At 41.4% G+C, this 20,010-nt stretch overlaps 1 protein-coding gene across 1 annotated transcript; it reads left to right on the top strand.

Moving 5' to 3' along the window:
• Positions 1–5,530: 5,530 nt before the first annotated feature.
• Positions 5,531–18,051, top strand: DSCC1 (DNA replication and sister chromatid cohesion 1). Its single transcript, XM_054985572.1, has 9 exons — positions 5,531–5,818; positions 8,231–8,396; positions 9,820–9,954; positions 11,357–11,447; positions 13,444–13,582; positions 14,259–14,311; positions 15,098–15,252; positions 16,104–16,252; positions 17,938–18,051. Exons 1-9 carry the CDS (start codon positions 5,649–5,651, stop codon positions 18,044–18,046), a joined length of 1,167 nt encoding a protein of 388 aa, XP_054841547.1. The 5' UTR covers positions 5,531–5,648; the 3' UTR covers positions 18,047–18,051.
• The last annotated feature ends 1,959 nt before the right edge of the window (positions 18,052–20,010 follow it).

The following is a 20,010-nucleotide window of genomic DNA, read 5'->3' as shown; positions in this document are numbered from 1 at the left end:
CTTTAATACTTATTTGCTTGATTTATATCCTACATCCCCCCCGTTGGGAATGGGGGCCCAAGCGGCTTACATAATTCTCCTCTCTTCCAATTTACCCTCACGACAACACTGCCAGGTAGTGTGTGTGACCGGCCCAAGGTCACCCAGCAACCTTCCATGGCAGAGTGGGGATTTAAACCTGGGCCTCCCGGAGCCTAACCTAATCACTATGCCGTCGTGGCTTTTGGTTTTCCGTCTTCGCTTCCCCAGCAGCCTCTTCCTGGGAAAAATCTGGCAAAGCTGCAAAAATTAGCCAGTTGTTCAGGTGAGTTGTATAGTGGCTACTGCTGAATCCAGCCAAGTGGAGTGTGTTACACGGCAGCAGTTTGCCAAGCAGTTGCTGTTGGCCCTGGCCCTGATGAGTCCTCTCTCCAAAATAGCCCTGGAAAGGGGCCTCTACCCTGCCTTTTACTTTTACTGACAGAAACCAAGGTTTGAAGATGAGCAATATTGCTGAGGTTGCCTAGGAACCATTAAAATGGCTATAGAGATATCAGAGAGTATTCATTTTTCTTAAAGGTATATTCTCAAGTTTGTAGAAAATATGATTTGTTTGCTCATGGCTCCAAGATGTGGATTTAAAAATCCACAGATGGGGACATGTTGAGAATTAGATATATTGCTAAATAAAGGCTAAGCCTAAGTTTTCCAAATAAAAATTAATAAATGCAGCAAATATTTGTGAGTCTCCCCGAGTGACTGATTGGCCATCTAACATCCAGCTACAACATGTCAGCTTGGGCCTGAAAACTGTCATCTTTGCTTCAGTATAATTAATGGCAAGATATCCTGCCAAACAGTAATTACTGTTTGCTTGGTTTTTTAGCAGTCATCTTAACCCTTGTTGATGTTTTGCCAACAGGATCCTGTTGTCTGCATAAAGAAGAACAGATAATTTATCACCCTTGATTTTAAATGGAAAGAAACAACTCTCCTTCAACAAAGAAACTGCTACAGACTGGAATAACAGAAGGCCCCAAAGGCAGGTAAGGCCTTCTATAAAAGCAAAGGCAACTGAAGAGAAATGCACACAACAGTTGCAGAGGAAAGTCAAACAGAGGTTGAAGTTAGTTGGTGACATGTATGGAGAGAAGAGAGGCGAGGGAAAGGAGAAAAGAAAGTAGAGATACAGGATGTCATGATGGCTGATTCCACACACATTGGATAATGCGCTTTCAATGCACTTTATCAATCATTTGAGGTGCATTTTTTGTTCCTGCACACAAAAAAATCCGTTCCAAATGATCTATAAAGAGGATTGGAAGTGCATTATCCAATGTGTGCGGAATCACTCGATGTCAGAAAGAACAGCTAGCATGGAGCAGCAGAAAGAGCATTTTTCACAATCTCTGTTATGGAGACTGCTACCTACCAATAATATTTATTTCAATGACTGCTGTTACATATGAAAAGTTGATTACTTGAGCATCCGTCTCCTCATTGCTGACAGCTGTTAATTGTTCAATTGCTTTAATTCATATTATCAAGCAATAGTGTAGGAAGCAGTCATCAATTTAAAACTGATGACCAGTCTACCTCTCCTTATGCTACCAACTGACAGGCTGTGTACATTGTACACTCTCGCCTGATGCCTTTTAGAAGTGGCTATTGGACTGACCGAATGTACAGACCTTGTCCTCTGTACTAGGGTACCATTTAAAGTGTTTATTTCCTGTTAGTTGTCTTTAACTTTTGCGATTAACTGTCATCAGTCTTTGATACTCTCAAAAGCTGACAAAGGAAGAGGCTATGAGTTAACAGCAGACCATCTACAGAAGGACCAATCCATGACCTGAAGTGATCTGAAGGCCCAGAAAAATTTTAAAAATCCCTCAAAGGACTTTCTCTGACAGAAAACTGGGAATGTAGAAAAATATTGGGGGGGGGGACCAAGAAATCGTTTCTCTTTTGAAATAAGTGAGATGCTTCTTAAGATGAGTAGGATCCGGATCTAATAGCACCTTAAAGATCAACTGGATTTCCAAGGTGTGAGCTTTCGAGAGTCAAAGCTCCCTTCATCTAACAAAGAGAGCTTTGACTCTCAAAAGCTCACATCTTAAAAATTTAGGTGGTCTTAAAGGTGCTATTAGACCTGGATCTTACTCTTGGACTGCAGACTAATACGGCTACCCACCTGAAACTGTTTTTCCTGGGAAAAATCTGGCAAAGGTTTTGCTCACTCCCAGAGTGCATAAAAATCAATGATTTAAACAAAAATTAAAAATGGATTTTTAAAATTTAAATCAGATTTTTTAAATTTAAATCGGATTTTTAAATAAAATATTTTTGAAGAAAAATCTATCTAAAGATAGTTTTCTATTTAAGATACATTATAGTCTAAAGATTATCATTATGAAATAAAGATTAGTTTTTAATTACGTAGAATGAAGCTGTATAGTCTTTCAATGTTTAAATTTTTTTGGTAAACGAATTCCATCAATCCATTCACAATGTCATGCTCTTCCAGAGGTTTCTGGAAGACTATTGGGTAGTTATTCTATCTAGAAGATATTATCACAGATGCTTGGTTTTACAGTTCTCAAAACTGTGAATTTGTGTCTGTAGAGATCACATGTCTCTTCTTCACAGCAAAAAGGTTATAAAATAAACATACACAGTTGAGAAAAAGACCTCAATCCCATTATTCCTTTGCAAATCTTTGAACACAGAACCAACCCATTACCCTCTTAAGTGCTAAGTTTCAAAAAATGCAATAAATAGGAAGATTGTTGGGAGTAGAATAGATCTGCTCAAGAAGCTAAGTGTGAGGAGCCTTTATGTAGAAAACCATGATTTAAATCTAGTCTTACTGACTAGTGATTTAAATCGGGATTTAAATCATGATTTAAATCGATTTGATTTAAATTGAATCCACCCTGCTCACTCCAGATATACAACAAAATAAAGAATAAGGATCTTTTCAGTATTCCAGTGGGAAAAATGTGAGATAGTGGGAAGTACTGGAAAAAAATCCTATTTGTGCCTCTCTTTTGGGATAAGTGAAAATATTTTTACCGTGCAGAGATATATAAGAATTACAACCAAAAAAGTATGTAAAGTATTTTGAACACCTGAAAATACTCTACAAATCATCCCTACCCTCATTAACCTGTCTGCATTCCTGTTCAATCGGTTAATCAATACTACGATTAGTTTTGCAGATGATGAATTCAGACAACAGTACACAGACTTCCTGAAGGCCACAAACCAGAAACTGATCTGATTTTAAATAACTTGCTGCATTTTCAAGGACACACAGAAACTGCAAGATGCAAAAACTCCTCCAGCTGTGAAAGTAAACAGGAAGAGAAGATTAGAGCAGTTAGAGAAAATTGGTACTGTAATAGAAACACAGGGTGATTTTTCCACCTTTCACGTTAACACCTTTGCCATAGCAACTGGTCACATATTGTACATGTTATACCCGTCTGCCCCCATGTGGTTTTCTTTTGATGTACAACAGGACAGAGAAATACCACAAGAGAACTGACAGATTTAAATCACTAGACAGAAGTTTAGGAAGGACAAAATTAAAGTCCAGTAGCACCTTAAAGACCAACAAAGCTTTCCAGAGAATAAGCACTTGAAAGGAGTTGCAATGTTAACTGGGAAGCTGAGTTTTAAAAGAGATTGGAAGGCTTTGTCACTTTCCCCTCTCTACAGAGCCAGGGAGATGACTGCTCAGAGGGTTTATTTCCTCTTCCCCTCTTAGAAGGGGAGATGAAACTGACAGCCTTTGGGAGGCAAAGAGGAAATTTACAGAAGTCTGAAGAGCCATCTTTGCTGGCTCTGTGGAGAGGGGAAATTGACAGAGCCTTCCAATCTGTCTTTTAAAACTCAGCTTCCCGGCTAACGTTGTGACTCCCTTCACGTGCTCCTCCTTGTGTAATTCGTCTCTTGTAGCTTGGCTCTCACACAGGGATGCTCAAGTGAAAGACCTTACACTTGTTCTCCCCCTTGTGGATACACATGCCCTGCTAGGGAGACAGAGTACACTTGAGTATACGACCACACAGAAAGTAAGTCACTTGAGTGTCCTTGTGTAAGATGACTTGTGTAGAGAGACGCTGAGTCGAGGGGAGGTGCTGGGGTTCAGCGACAGAGCATCTGCAGGGCACGCAGAAGGTCCCGGGGTTGCCATCCTCCAGGTGGAGCTTCCAGATCTTCCAGAATTACAACTGCTCTCCAAGGGTTAGGGATCAGTTCCCCTGGAGAAAATAGCTGCAGGAGGCTATTATACCCCACTGAGGTCCTTCCCCTAACGCTGCCTTTTCCAGGTTCCACCCCCAAATCTCCAAGAATTTCTCTACCCATAATTGGCAACCTTGTATAATAAGGAACACTCAGTTACCTACCATACAGGTGTTAAAGGCACAATAACCTGGCCAAGAAAAAAACAAGTTGGCAACTCTATTCTGAACAGCAAGATTCAAGTCCAGGCAAAGGGTGGGAGGGGTAATACAAACTAGGTTGTCAAGAAGCTGGCTATCATACATGTTGTAATTAGCTAAACAGAACACAAGTGTCAAGTGTGTAAAATTAGTATCTGGGATGCAAAAAAACTCCTATTAGGCACATGTTTGGTTTTAAGATGGAAGTCCTTTGGATACTTATCTATTTCTGAGGTACATTTGTATCCCAGTGGTACACCAAGGAGCTCAGGGCAGCATACGTTGCTTTCTTTTTGCCCATTTTAACCACACAACAAGCCTGTGAGGTGGGCTGAGCCAAGAAAGAATCTTGGGCCAAAGATCACTACAGAGCATGAAGCCAGTTTTTCCAGAGCCTAGTCTGACACGCTAACTACACTGGCTTACTTAAGAGTAAGCTCTTTACACTTACTTAGCAGTCAGGATGCCAGTTTTCGAATGGGCCACTGTAACCATGCTTTCTAAAATTTTAGATGGGCTGACATCAGCCAACATTTATGCTGTAAAAAGCATCAATTGTTTTTCTCTCAGCAAATCAAGATGGGCTTTTCTTTCCTGGCTACCATCATGTCTAACAGTAACTCCAATGGTATTACCTTCTGCGTAAACACGCAGTTTCAGGCAACAAGAAAGATATTTTTTTTCCTTTTTAAAAAGGATTCACTTTCTAAAACTGTAATAAATTGTGTCTTTTAATAACAATTTTAAGAATACAAAAACGAGAGCAAGTGATGTGCTGCCCTATTTTACTACAACCTCCCCACGTAAGCCCCAATGAATAAAATAAGACTTTTAAGTAAACATGCATAGGACTGCACTGGAAGAGAGATCTAGAGCTCTGTGGGGGCAGCAGCCATCCCCCCTCCCCTAAAAGGGCGCCTCTTTAAATCCAAATGTCGATTCCCTACCCCCTATATTCATTTTACCGAACCAGTCAGCACGCGAACCACAAAATCAATCTTTTCCGACATTAACTCCGCGTCTAACGCGCGCAGCCAAATTCTACCCATTTGGGCCTCTCCTCTAGGCCCGCCTTCTCCACGTCACGTGAGGCGCTTTGGCGCGCTTTTGGAAGGGGATCGCTTCCTCCTGCCTGCGTGAGCTTTGCGGTCGCCACGGGCAACCATAACTGCCCTAACCGCCGCCGCTCTGACTCTGGTTAAGACACAGCCACCGATCATGCGGAGCCGCGAAGAGGTGGACGCCACGCTACACATCGCCAAGCTAGACCCTGCGGAGCTGCTGCCGCCGGCGCAGTGCCTCAGCTTCTGCTCCCCGGAGGACGCCGCCGACTGCTGTTTGCTCCAGCTGGAGCCCGAGCTTTGCGCCGAGCTGGAGGCGGGAGGAAGGTTCGTGTGAGAGGGGGCGGCGCCCCCTGGCGGCTGGAGGGCGCATAAGGTTGGCAGGCAGTCTGCGCTCTGTAGCTCCCCCTGTGGCTGGAATTGGCAGTGCCAGGTGGTTCTTTCCAAGAAAGTAGGACTGTTATACCCCACCTTTTTCCCCAGTGGGGGCTCAAAATAGTTTACGTTATTCTCCTCTCCTTAATTTTATCCCCACAACAACCCTGTGAGGTAGGTTAGGCTGGGAGCATGTGACTGGCCCAAGGTCACCCAGCAAACTTCCGTGGCAGAGCAGGGATTCGAACTTGAGTCTCTCAGATCCTAGCCCAGCACTTTGACCACTGCCGCCCAGTGTTGCCTTTTCCTTTCTTATATGTAGGTTCTGCATAATAACTTTCATACACCACATTCTGACAGTAAGCACAGTTACGCCCTGGACTTCAAAGAGTGTGGCTCTGCTTAGGATTGCACTGAGTAAAACTTTGTTTTCAAAAGCATTTCGTTCATTCCAAAAGAGCAACTATTTCACAGAAACGTTTAAAATGTGTTTCTCAAAATGTCTAATTTTTCCATTGGAAAAAAATCGGGGGGGGGGGCTGTCTTCATGGCTTTAGTCCTAGGACAGTGTGGCAGAACAATCCAGAGTTCTTTGCAGTGATGCTAAAACCATGAACACGGTTCCTTAATCAAAGAAAAAGGATGTGCAAGGGTATTGGCATGCAGCTGTTTTAATGTCACCGATACTGTACAGTATTTATTTAAAATGTTTATATACTTGTTTTTTTCTTGAGCGTCTCAGGACTGTGTGATCCCAGGCATGCTTACTCTAGAGAATATCTCACTAACTTCATCCTTAGACTTGTATGGCAAGTTAAATATAAGTTGCGCACTCACAGAGTTCATTGCAATGGCTGTGCATTCATCTCTGTTGCACTTGCATCCTGTTGTAGATTGATATAATTTGAAGATGCTTTCTATATTCCTGCAATGAGTTTAAGCAAGGTCACATACGTGAAATAAGCAAATAGGAGAATGAAGTAATCACACACACTAGTGAGAGGAAATGCAGCGTTACTCAATGAGTGATTAAAGTGTGAAAGCAACAACAACAACAACAACAAAGTTTATTAGCCAGAGGCCATCACATTCTTGAAATCAATTCAAATTACATGATTGCACATCAGCGAGACACATGCCATTTTAAAATAAACATTTAGAAGGTATATATTTCAACAAATTACCACCTTTAAAATTTACTTATAAAATTGATCAGTCCTAAAAGCATAACTATTTGGCAACAATATAAACTTAAAATATCCAGGCAATCATTAAAATTGTAGCTTACTATAATTTACATAATATAAATACCTAAAATTCAAATTACCTTATATTATCAAATTATAACAATACTTATCTAGGATTCTGCACACTAAGCCAGGATTTCCTCCTATTAATGACCATCCAGCCTCATTTTGCCACTTGGAGCGTCATTTCCCTATTCCTGTCTGCTAACATGATTGTAATATAATTTTTTCTCTCTTTCCCCGGAAGACCATCAATTACAGGTTTGATATATATTTCCCTAATATGATCATATATTTTACACTCAAAAGAAAACATGTAATAGGGACTCGACACTCCCATCTCCACATGGGCACAAACATTTTTCATACTCTGGTTTCTCTTCAGATCGCATAAATCTTTCGCCTTTTACTGGAGATTAAAGTGTGGAATTTGCTGTTGGAGGATGTAGGTGTGGCCATAGGAACAGACAACTTTAAAAGGGGATTAGACAGATCCGTGGAGGGTACGACTATCAGTGGCTACTAACCATGCCCAGTAAAGGGAATGCCCACATTCAGAGACAGTAAATTCTTTGAATAACAGCAACAGGAGGCAACATCAGGGGAAGGCTGTGGCTTCTATGCAATGTTGAGGGTAGGGTTGCCAGCCTCCAGGCGGTGGCTGGAGATCTCCCGGAATTACAACTTACCTCCAGCCAACAGAGATCAGTTCCCCTGGAGAAAATATCTCCTCTGGAGGCTGGACTCCATGGTATTATACTCTGCTGAAGACCCTCCCTCCCCAAATCCCACCCTCTCCAGGCTCTATCCCAGAAATCTCTAGGAATTTTCTAACCTGGAGCTGGCAACACTAGTTGAGGGCCCTGTGTAGGAACTTGTTGGCCACTCTGTGAGACAGAACGTTGGACTAGATGAACTGCTGGCTCTGATCTAGCAGGACTCTTCTTAAAGCCTGGTTTATATTTCCACCTAACATGCAGTAGCCTTTGTACCAACTGAGCTCTGATATGGGGTTAGTGGATTTTGAATTTTTTCACTCTACACTGAAGTAAATCCCGCTTCATACTAGTTCTGTGTTGAAGTCTGTGTATAATTGTAAAAACTGTATCATTTCCAGCCTTGTCATCCGTGGAGATAAAGAGGACCACGCCGTGCTATGCAGCAAAGATAGGACCTATGAGATGAAAATCGCAGATACCTCTAACATGTTGCTTTTCATACCTACCTGTGAAATTCCAGACGAGCTCTGTGCAGACAAGCCTCCTTCTGTCATTCACACACAGGTATTTTTCTAGAGTGGCTAATTTTCTTGGGGGGGGGATACATACAAGCACACACACATATAAGTCTTTTATTTATTCCTTTTATCTTTGCATCTTTCCTGTTTTCCAGTTAGTGCAAGGTAGTGTACATGGGGTAATCCCATTTTATCCATACCCCAGTTCTGTGAGTTCAGTTATCTGAGGGTGAGAAGCTCTGACTCGGGTCTTTTAGTGCAATTCATGCTGAGTGAAGTTTTGAACCCAGGCCTGATGAGCTGGTGATTGGATGGCCAGCTCTTTCATGCAAGATTCAGTGGTCCTTTTACTCGGCAGCTCCTTAGTTCTATATTAAAGACTATCTTCGAGAGAGAGAGAGAGAGAAATGTGTACATGATGTTCCCATTTGTGACAGCTAATTATAAAAAAACCCAAAACCCGAAGGAGAAGGACCCCCTCCAAACCTTAAATGCAACATATGTTGTCAATTAATCCAAAATTGATAGTGGAAAGTGCCATCAAGTCATAGCTGGCTTATGGCGACCCTTGGTGGGGTTTTATAGGCAAGAAACGAACAGAAGTGGTTTACCATTGGCTGTCTCCGTAACCCGGGTCTTCTATGGAAGTCTCCCATCCAATTACTAAGCAAGGTCCACGCTGCATAGATTCTGAGATCTGACAAGATCAGGCTTGCCTGGGCTATCTAGCTCAGGGCAATCCAAAATTAACAGTGGCAAAATAAGAAAATGTATCTGAAAATACATTTTAAAATAATGAATTCCCTGGGCTATACGCTAGTTTCAAATATCACAATTCTTCAGATTTTAAAAATACATTGGAGATAATCATATAGCTTTCTCATGAAGTGTGAGAGAAGAACCCATGGTTTATGTCATCTTCATGATACATTGACGACAAGTAGCTGCAGCTTCTACAGCTTCTCATATAACTTGAGGAGAAAAAACTCTCCCAATTATACCACCAGCCTCTGGTGGTATAATAGCAGTATCGCAGCTGCCATTTTGGTGGACCCAAAGAAAATTGTTCTAATTTCACATTGCTTTATCGGGCAAAACGCTGTTCACCTCACTCTGATTGCCACCTGATGGGCTGCCTTCAGCTGAAAAACCAGGAGTGCTGGTCAGGTTGCTTGAGGGATTGAGAAACCCTTGGTTTTCCTCATAGCCTGTTGTCTCATTAGCCACACAACACAGTGGAATGATCCCTTCAGGCACGAATGATGAATGGGAAGGGGAATAAGAAAAAGCTGTGTTCATAACTTAGTTAAAAAACAGAATGGATACAAATTGTTGAAGCTTCAAGGAGCCATCTAGGAATATCATGGTGGTTTTGTTGTAGGTCTGTTACTGATGAACAGAGTTCTGTGGGCAGGTGCCATATTAAAAAGTGTAGTTGTGGCAAATCCCAATTAAGATTCTTATTGAAGATTGCAGGCTTCTCTAACAATTTCTGGGAAGTAAGAAGATGTCGACCCAAGCTAAAGAAACTCAAGAAACTCTTAATGGAAAATCCTTACGAAGGGCCAGATGAGGAGAAAAGGAAAACGTTGACAAGCCCAAAGGTAAAAAATAGGAAGGGGGAGAAGCTCTCTTCAGCTCAGAGGATGCAGCAGCCTCTTAAAAATTAATAATTTGGAAGGATTATGCACAGAAGAGTAGACTGAAAACAGTGAATGAACTGAGGGTAATAAGTGGAAAGTAGCCGATAACATTAAAGAATGACCTACTTAATGCCAACCCTCTAACCCAAATTTGTATCATTGGTTGGGGTGCCGCTGAGGCTGAGTGGCCAACTCGCCTAAGGCCAGTGGACAAGTTCCTACCAGAGGCAGGGTTTGTGCTGGGGGCTTCCTGGCTCTGAGCGCTCCTGGCCATCAGTATTTCTCAAGCTGAATTGGAATTCATATGTAAATTTGACGCTGTCAAGCTGGGACTGAATAGGGACTATGAATGGTTATCTCATTATCAAAAGTAACTGATTTCCTTTACAGAAGCAAACTGATCTCCATATCAGAAGGAGCTGTTTGCATCTACTCCGCCCTCCCCTCTCCTCCTCTATATCTGACCAGTTTCTTCTTGCCCTCCATGCATCTGACGAAGAGAACTGTGATTCTCGAAAGCTTATGCTACAATAAAATGGGTTAGTCTTAAAGTTGCTACTGGACTCTTCTTGATTTTGCTACTACAGACTAACACGGCTAACTCCTCTGGGTCTCAAAGACGTGTGTGTTAAGTATAAAAATGTTAGCCTCCAGCATACTGCAAGGCTCCTCCTTTCACTGCCACTTAGATTAAAGGACATGGCATTAAACTGAGGCAGCGTTCACAGTTTCAGGAGTCAAAGCAGGAAGGAAATCTTCCTGGGAGGTCTTTTTGTGAGCCGTAATGAAAAATAATGAATGGTAGTAGAATTGCTTGTTGTAAAAATTTTTAATCCCTTGTCCAGGAATGCAGAATCGTCCAGAGTTAGAATGGAGAACATGCTTTCATGCTTTGCATTCAGTGCTTTATTTCTCCATAGGAGTGAAAGGTGACCTTTTATCCATGAGCAGGACTTCTCTGGATACCAGTGGGGTGAGGGATAAATCTGCTGAGAGTTACTTTAAGCCCATTGAAATCAATGGGCTTAGACTGGAGTACCTCTGCTTAGGATTTCATTGGTAATGTTGGAAACTGGTTGTGTATATCACAGATACACAAACATATGTTGATTGATTTTTAAGTTGCTTATTTAATTCATTTCATTGTTGGTGCTTCATGCTGCTTGAAATTATATTTGCCAGCTGCCTTGAAAATCGTAGCAGTGTCAAGGCAGGATATAAATCTTTCAAATAAATACATTTTGTGTGTTTGGCTCTGTGTGTATCTCCATCTGTGCGCATGATGCTTTACAGAATAACATAATAATTAAATCTGGCAAGAAAATTAACATCCCAGGAATATTTTTTTGCTTTATTTCTATAGTACACAACAGATGATTTGCTAGATCAGATCCAAGCAAGTGAGGAAGAAATAACGCATCAGCTGGAGGTTCTAAAAGCATGTCAGGTTGAAGGTATGAATTGCTGTTTAGGACTAATATAGATAGGAATCATTTTGCATCACATTCTCTAAATTGGCTAATTCCACACACGTTGGATAATGCACTTTCAATGCACTTTATCAATTGTTTGAGGTGGATTATTCGTTCCGCACACAAAAAAATCCATTCCAAATGATCCATAAAGAGGATTGGAAGTGCATTATCCAATGTGTGCGGAATCACTCATTGTCTGTTTCGGTTCCTCCGTGATTAAACCCAAGGGTTGCTGATTTTGAATGCTACATGCTTGCCATATGGATCAAAAAATATGGACGGGGGAGCCACCCAGGCAAGGGTATATTTTTCTGCATATCTTGGGTGGTCTCCAGGTCTGCAGAAAGAATATTTAAAAATATCCCTTCTCAAAATTTAGTGGGTTAACCCCCTCATTGCATATGACATCTGAACAGATACATATAAAAAAACTTGTCAAACCAAAAAAGGTAGGCATCCATGAGAGGGAGAGAGAAGGTTGTCACAAACTCAGGGGATTCTAATGACGGGGGGTCCTTTGCAAAGAGACATGCTACCCCCAAAATCAGTGGTTGCTACCACTTCCTCTACTAAGTCCTAGCCAGAAGCTGGGGAACGAAGCTTCGAGCCATACTGGACCACACCTGGGTTCAGCTGTGCTGAGCTCAGCCAAAGCATTACAAAAAGTAGCAGAGGGCCGATCGACCCAGGGTTTATTTTTAGATTGAAGCTGGAAACCAATGAAACATCATACAAATGTAAAATATATTGTACTTATTAAGAAATTCAATAAAATACCAAATTGAGAGTATGTGCAAAAAGAAAAGGAGCTAATTAACCTAATACCGAAACAGACCTGATACGAGTTTATGCCAGACTAAGAAAGCTTCCAGCATCAGAGCCTCCAGGTTTCAAGACGTAGTTGTAAAGCCGGAGGGCCAAGGATAAGGATCCGGACTCGTGCCAAGCAGGACAAAACGTTAAATACAATTGTACGCCAAGGCAGGTCTGTTTTTTTTCACAAAGGGGGGGGGTTCAGGAATGTAAAGAAAATTGAACTTTTGAGAAGATTGGAGAGAGGGGGAAGGGGAATGAGGCAAAGCCAGATGGGAAGAAGCAGGGCTTTTTTCCCCAGCTGGAACACGGTGGAATGGAGTTCTGGCACCTCTTGAAAATGGTCACATGGCCGGTGGCCCCGCCCCCTGATCTCCAGACAGAGGGGAGTTTAGATTGCCAGCGGCGCAGAGGGCAATCTAAACTCCCCTCTGTCTGGAGATCAGGGGGCGGGGCCACCGGCCATGTGACCATTTTCGCCGAGGGTAATTTAAACTTTAAAAAACTCCTCCCTTCTTCCAGCTGACCCAAAGTGACGTCATTGTGAGGTCCTGAGTTCCACCACCTCTTTTCCCAGAAAAAAAGCCCTGGGAAGAAGTGATGGTGGGGTCAGTGGGAGGGTAGGGTTTCCACTCCCCCATGATTCCTTGCTGGTTCTGCCATTCTTCTAATGAACTGTGACATTAAGAGTACAAAGAGTATATGGTTAAAATTGTTTCTGAGAGCTCTTTAAAATTTTCCGATGCTTTTGGCAGTTAACGGCGCTTGCCTCAAGGCTTTGCTTGCCACCTCTCACGTTTAATTAACAGAATTGCCTTGTGTAGCAAAGTAGCATGGATTTTTCTTGTTCTGCTCTAGTTTCCTTTCCTCAGCTTGAATAATTATACGAAAAGCCAGTTCCTGGCTTCTACAGTAGCACACTCCAGAAACTACGCTCAGGGTAGGGCAGGGTTGTGCAATCTCTGTAATACATAGACCTCCTCCCACCCTCAGTCCCCATCAGAACATACTAGAATTTAAGGCAGCATGTACCTCTTTTTTAAAAGTGTTAACGGATATCATCTGTATTTTCAAAATACCCGAAGGAAGCAACATTACAATGACGGCTTTTGTTTTTTACCTGTTACCATTTAAAATAAAAGTCTTGATCTCTGCTTGGCAGGATATTGGAGGATTCTAGACTTCGATTACGAGATGAAACTGCTGAATCATGTGACCCAGCTGATATATACAGAGTCATGGCCATTCAGCAAGGTTCCTTTAAGTATCTGTCTTCAAGAACTCGGACCTCTGGAGCCCATGTAAGTTCTTTGTTAACAGCTCCTGGGATTCCCCGAATCTTAGGGCCTGTCCACAGAGTCCATTGGATTCAGTAGGACTTACTCCCTAGTCAAGTGTGCTTAGGATGGTAACCTCAGTTGGGGGATACAGCGCAGACAGTCAAGATCAGAGGTATTTTTAATTTATTGTTGTCATTATTTATATTCCTTCCTTTATATTTACACAGCGTGAGTCAGAACAGTCAGTTTCAAAGACATTTCAATAAACAATGTAATAGGGTTTATATATAAAAAACCCTGCTCCAGATTATACTCTTTTTGAACTGCACAATTCGGCTCTTTTCTCTTCTTTGCTTAGAAAGTCCCCCCCTTTCCCATTAGCACCACCTAATGAAACTGTGGAATACAGTTACTACAGGAAAGGGGAGGATTAACCAGTCCTTCTGTTGCCTAATGCAGAGGGGTGCAGCAGATATTCTGCCTTACGAGTCCTAATGATGCTGCTTTTCCAAAAGAGCATAGCGTGCCAGTCTCAAAAGTGGTGCTGTTGCATGTATTTAAACATCTTTATCATCAGAATTTTAAAGGCAAGAGTCTAGTTGAAGAGTTACAAGATTTGACTACGGTGATTAATTTCTGTGGCATGATGAGGATTATTATTTATATGCTGGAAGTAGACAAATTATGCTTGTTCCAGGGAAATGATAGACCACATTCTTAGGAGTTACGGAAGGCAAAGCATCAACGAAGGTAAGTCACCCTCATGAATGCATGTTTTTAGTTGTTAAACAACAAGGTGCTAAACAGTAGGCAAAACAGTAAACAACTAGAGGGGACTGCAGCAGATAGTTCTGGATGCCAGATTAGATTTCATATACATGTTCCAGAACTACCACTATGCAAGAACTGAAGTCTATGCCTGTAAAGTTTACCTTCGTAAATACTACTTGCCTCACAATATCATCTTGCTTAAACTTGGGTCTGCCACAAGTGCTTTTCTCTCAGCTTAGCTCAGCAGAAGTCAAAAGTGCATGAAATGGAGGATCTGACATAAGATTCAGCCACAAGCAGGGAGGGATAGTTTGGGAACTACATGCACTGGAAGATTGTGGCACTTGATGGTGAGGAGTGGGGAAGAGAAACTCAACTGCTCTATGTTTCCTCTACATCATATCCCCCTCTCCTTTTACTACTTCCCTATGAATCCCAATCTTCCCATTTTCCTATAGATGAACATGCCCAACTTTGGCACACGCATGCACAAACTCTCCCCCAACAAGTAAAACAGCTTTGTATTTTACCAGGAGACAACCAGATTTTATGTCTTGCAACCAAACTGCAACCAAATGCAAAACTTTGTGGCTTGCATTCTGCTTTATCTAATGTTCTGTACAAGCCAGGCAAACTTATCTAACCCGGCCCAAAAATCAATACCTCAGAGAGATGGAGATTCCACTCCCCCTGTTTATTTTAGAAAGAATTCATATGTACAGAATCCCAGTTCTAAGATCTGTGATTTTTGTTACTCCATACTAGGTGAGACTTTCTTTGAAATGAACGAAGAGAAGATATGCAGAGCTACGGCACAAATGCTCTTGCAAAATGCAGTCAAGTTCAGCCTCTCCGAATTCCAAGAAGTGTGGCAGCAAAGTGTCCCCGACGGAATTACAACGAGGCTAGACCAGTTAAAGGTAACGTGGATCCCATGAGCAGTAATACATCCTTTGCTGTCTGCTTTCCTGGTACTTTAAAGTAGACATGTCTGCTGCACAAGAGATGATTGAAGAAGGAGCCTCTGTTTACATCTCTTTGTGGATATAGCCTACCTCTGATTAGGAGACACCAAGAATGAAAATAGATCCAGAGGAGTTAGCTGTGTTAGTCTGTAGTAGCAAAATAGTAAAGAGTCCAGTAGCACTTTTAAGACTAACCAACTTTACTGCAGCATAAGCTTTCGAGAATCACAGTTCTCTTCGTCAGATGCAGCCTTTGTCAGATGCATCTGACAAAGAGAACTGTGGTTCTCAAAAGCTTGTGCTACAGTAAAGTTGGTTAGTCTTAAAGGTGCTACTGGACTCTTTACAAGAATGAAAAGGATCATGTCCTGTCTATGACTATCTGTAAGTGGCTATTGCAAACAAGAGTATTGCATCCTGTTCTGATCTAACAAAGCAATTTTTATGCTCTACAGAGCTGGCATTTTGGTCTGTACACTTACTCCCCACTCCTTAAAGGATCCTTTCATTTCCTTGGACTTCTGTAATCCATTTATCACATTTTTTTCCCCATCAAGGAGCTCAGAATGGCATACACTGTTCTCCTCTACTCCTGTTTTATCCTCAAAACTAACCTCTTGAGTTAGGCTGAGAGAGAACACCTGGCCTGAGGGTGCCTGATGATGGCTGAGCCTGAGGATTTAAACATGCCCGGGTGTAACATTCTAACTACTATGCCACACTGCCATTGGAAGGAAAATAAATAAATTGAACAATGCAAAATAGATGGATGTTAACTTTCCCCTTTGATATGTTGTTTCTTCCAGGGTTTAGCTCTTGTGGATCAATCCTCCCGACCGGAGACTATCTTCTTGCTAAATGTTGAAGACTTGCCGGAGGATAGCCAGGAAAGATTTAACAGCTTATTTACCCTTCGGGAGAAGTGGACTGAAGCTGATATAGCTCCCTATATACAGTAAGTAGTTTAAGCGCCTGTCCTCCAGATGCAATAAGTCCTTTCTTCATATAGCTCACTTCACATTTTGAATCCGCTACTGTAGTTTCTCTAGCAGTATGCAACCCCCTTTCTTTGTGTGTTCTTTTCTTTCTTTCTTTCTCTTTTTAACTCTCTGTATACAGTTTGGGGTGACCTCTCTGAATTCTGATAGTTTCAGATATCTTTTACATGTTTCTCTATACCACCTAGTCAGTGCTCTTGGAGATGTTTACAGATGAATATTTTAATCTTCAGCAGTTCTGTTTTGTGCCTTTTGCCACTCCCCAGCCTTTCTCTACTCTATTTCTGCCAACTGTGTTGCTAACCATTATGCAAGTAGCTTGCATTTCACCAGTGGCTCCTACACTTTTTCTAGGTATCTCAAACGCTCCTCTTTTCTCTCTGCAGTGTTACTTAAATGTAACAATTTCTGTAACTAAAACATGCCATAATATTGAGATAATGTTTTCATTGGCCTTCCCTACTCCCATTATCTATTTATCTGCATCCTGCTATCATAAGAACAACCCTGGTACATCAGACCAAGTCCATCTAATCCAGTGGACAGCCAAATTCCATACCACAGAGGCTTCTTATTATTATTGCCCTCCTGCCCAGCACTGGTACCTGGCATGAATAGGGCTTTTGTAGGGCTAGACTGGATGAAAGCTTGGTTTGATCTAAAAGGACTCTTATGGAGGTTCGGTTTAGCTGTTACGGCTAATGGCTATTAATGCGACACATCTTCCATGCACTTATCCAATTCCCTTTTAATGCTGCCTATGAGCGTGGCTGTTGTCACATCCTGTAATAGTGAGCATAAAAAATGCATGGTATGTAGCCGTGCTTTAGTTTGTCCTTCGTCTACAGCCCATCAATTTCAATTGGCTGCTTACAGGTCTTAGTAACTAGGGAAAGGGTCTGGAAGTTTTCTTTATCCATTTCCACCACCCATGCATAACTGCATCAGTCTTTATCATTTCCCACCTAGTTGTATTTTTTTAACCTAAAAAGGCCCAGTTCCTTTAGCCTTGCAAAGAAATTGCTCCAGTCCCTGGTTGCCCTTTTCCATACCATTCCCTTCTCTATGATGCACTTTTTGAAGTGGGCTGCCCAGAAACTAAATTGTATTTCAGATTCAGTCACACCATAGATCTATACAAGGAAACTACAATGTTGGCAGTTTTATTTTCAGTCCCTTTCCTAATCATCCCTATTACATTTTTTTTTCATTATGGCACACTGAGTCAACATTTTTATTGAGAGCTGCCAGAACTCCAAGACCTCTTTCCTGGTCAGCCTTCATCTGTGTGGGCTGACCAGAAATTCTTTCTAGTGGTCTTGATTACAACTTAGTTCCTTTAATGACTTGGTCTACCATTCACTTCATAGTATAAGTTGCAAATTATCTCCTTGCTTTCAAAGTTCTTCCATGGTCTTGCTCTCTTTTATAGTTACATCACTTCATGTTGCATCATTTCCCACAAATGTTTCTCCTTTTTTAGCCTGGAATGTGAGGTGGTTGAAAATGTTCTGTAATAATTTAATGATGAATCCATAATTTTACATAAGCTTCAGAAGTACACTCAAATAACGGAAACATTTTGTCCTATTTGATTGGATTTTTAAAACTGCATAAAGATTGTTTCTGTTCTATCTTGCAGGGACTTATGTTCAGAGAAGCAAACAATTGGTGCATTGCTGACAAAATATGCTCGCTCTTCGATGCAGAATGGAGTTAAAGTTTATAATTCTAGAAGGCCCATTACATGAAGAACAACAGTTCATATTATTGTGGGGGGAATCCTTTTTTCAAAGCATTTGGAAATATATCCAAAGCATTTGGAAATATTGATCCAAAACATATTTATTTATAAGGCTTTTTGTTCTAGGATTTTGGAAATAAAAATTAACGTTCCTTGCATTCTCTGCTGACTACGGCATAAGATGGTACAATAATATGATAGCAGTTGGCTGCTAATTGGGCAGGAGGACCAATGTGTGGGAAAGCGCTGGGGTTTAGGGGCCGTTTCTTTTCTTTCCTTTTCCCTTCTTTTTATTGAACATGGCTTGTATTGAACTCAGAAAAGGCTAGAATGTACACAACATTTCACATTTCCCCCTAGCAGTCCCTTTCTCCCCATTCTATTGCTTCAGTAAAGCCCCCTGACCCATGCATGTACACCTGTCTCATTAATCACAGAATAATTTTTTTGGCGTCTAAAGAGACTGCAGAGGAGGAGGGGAACACTGTATATTCTGCCAGCATTTGGTTGAATGCTAGTCCATACGTTCATGTCCTATTTAATTCTCACAATAATGGCCTGATGTCACTCTATTAAACTTCTAAACATGATTGGTTTGTGATGGAAATCCATGTTTGTTTTGCATGACCGTCACATCTACAACAGAGTGAGGGTGGGTCTACTTTTTACAAAAACAGAATGTAAGCTGGGGGAGCTAAATCCTTTTCTCTTCCTATGTCTTATGATGCTGTACTTTTGTTTTTCTATTACGTTTCTTATAGTTTACTTAAGAGAGCTGGTATGGGGGAGCCCTTAAACTGGAAAGCCTGTGTGGTGTAGTGGTTAGAGTATCAGACTAGCATTGGTACACCCGGGTTTGAATCCCCGTTCTGCCATGGAAACTCACTAGTTGACCTTGGGCCAGTCAAATACTCTCAGCCTAACCTACCTCAGAGAATGAGGTAGGTTTTGGTCCCCATTGCGGATAAAGGCAGGGTATAAGTGATGTAAAATAAAACTGTAAACTGATTTGAGCAACATCGAAAAACAGTATTCAAATATGGTAAATATATAATAGACCAATAGTCTTACTTGATATAAAGCAGCTTCATAAGGCTATTACATCTGATCAAATCCTATTTGTAGTTTGTTAGGACTGAAATAGATGGGTAAAGCTTTTATAACCCTCTTTTTCCTTCTCTCTAAAATGGCCCTATCTGTTGTGGCCAAGTGAAAGGGGAGGAAAAGATTCCCATGACATTGTACAGCTGTCAGTTTTGACATTTACAGTTTGAAGGGGTAAACTCTGACGGGATATGAACCTAGGACTCTCATGTCCTGTAATTTTGAATCTTGGGCCTATATTGAAGGAAAGTTTCAGATTTTTCCTAAGCATTTAAATGTTTCCCATTTATATCTCAAAAAGGGGGAAATGACAAGATTACTGTGTATTTTAAAAGTTATTATAGCACCAGACCTGCTTTTAAAACACAATTGTTAGTCATTCTGTTCTGCAAAAACAGGATGCCTTCCTTTTCCTTCTGCTGGGCTGTCTCCATTCTTTCAGTCATCTGGGGGGGGGAGGTCCTGTGCCCCCATACGTTTCCTTATGGCAGAGGCTTTTAGGACATAGATCCTATTTCATCTGCTTGGTGAAGTAACTCTTCCAGAAATAGAGGAATACATAAACAATATCTGGGTTAAAAGCCCATGGAAGTCAAGATTTGTCCCATGTTTATGCAAAGTTCGAAAATATACAAGGGAAGCACAGCAATCATTCACAGCAGCTGTAAATAGGGGAGTATCTGGATAATATTTTTTTTGAGATGTGCATAGTAATGTCACAGATTCGCATTCCACAATCTTTTAAAACCACTATCCACAATCGCCCCCCTTCCTGAGTCCACGTTCACTGACGATTCATTAAATTAGATTCTAACCCAGTGACTGTTGTGTAACAACGCACCGTTATACAGTCTATCCAGTTGTCTG

This window comes from Eublepharis macularius, chromosome 7 (genome assembly GCF_028583425.1).
Source record: "Eublepharis macularius isolate TG4126 chromosome 7, MPM_Emac_v1.0, whole genome shotgun sequence".
NCBI lineage: Eukaryota > Metazoa > Chordata > Lepidosauria > Squamata > Eublepharidae > Eublepharis > Eublepharis macularius.
Note: the sequence above shows the minus strand (reverse complement) of the source record. Positions and strands in the feature narration are given on the sequence as shown.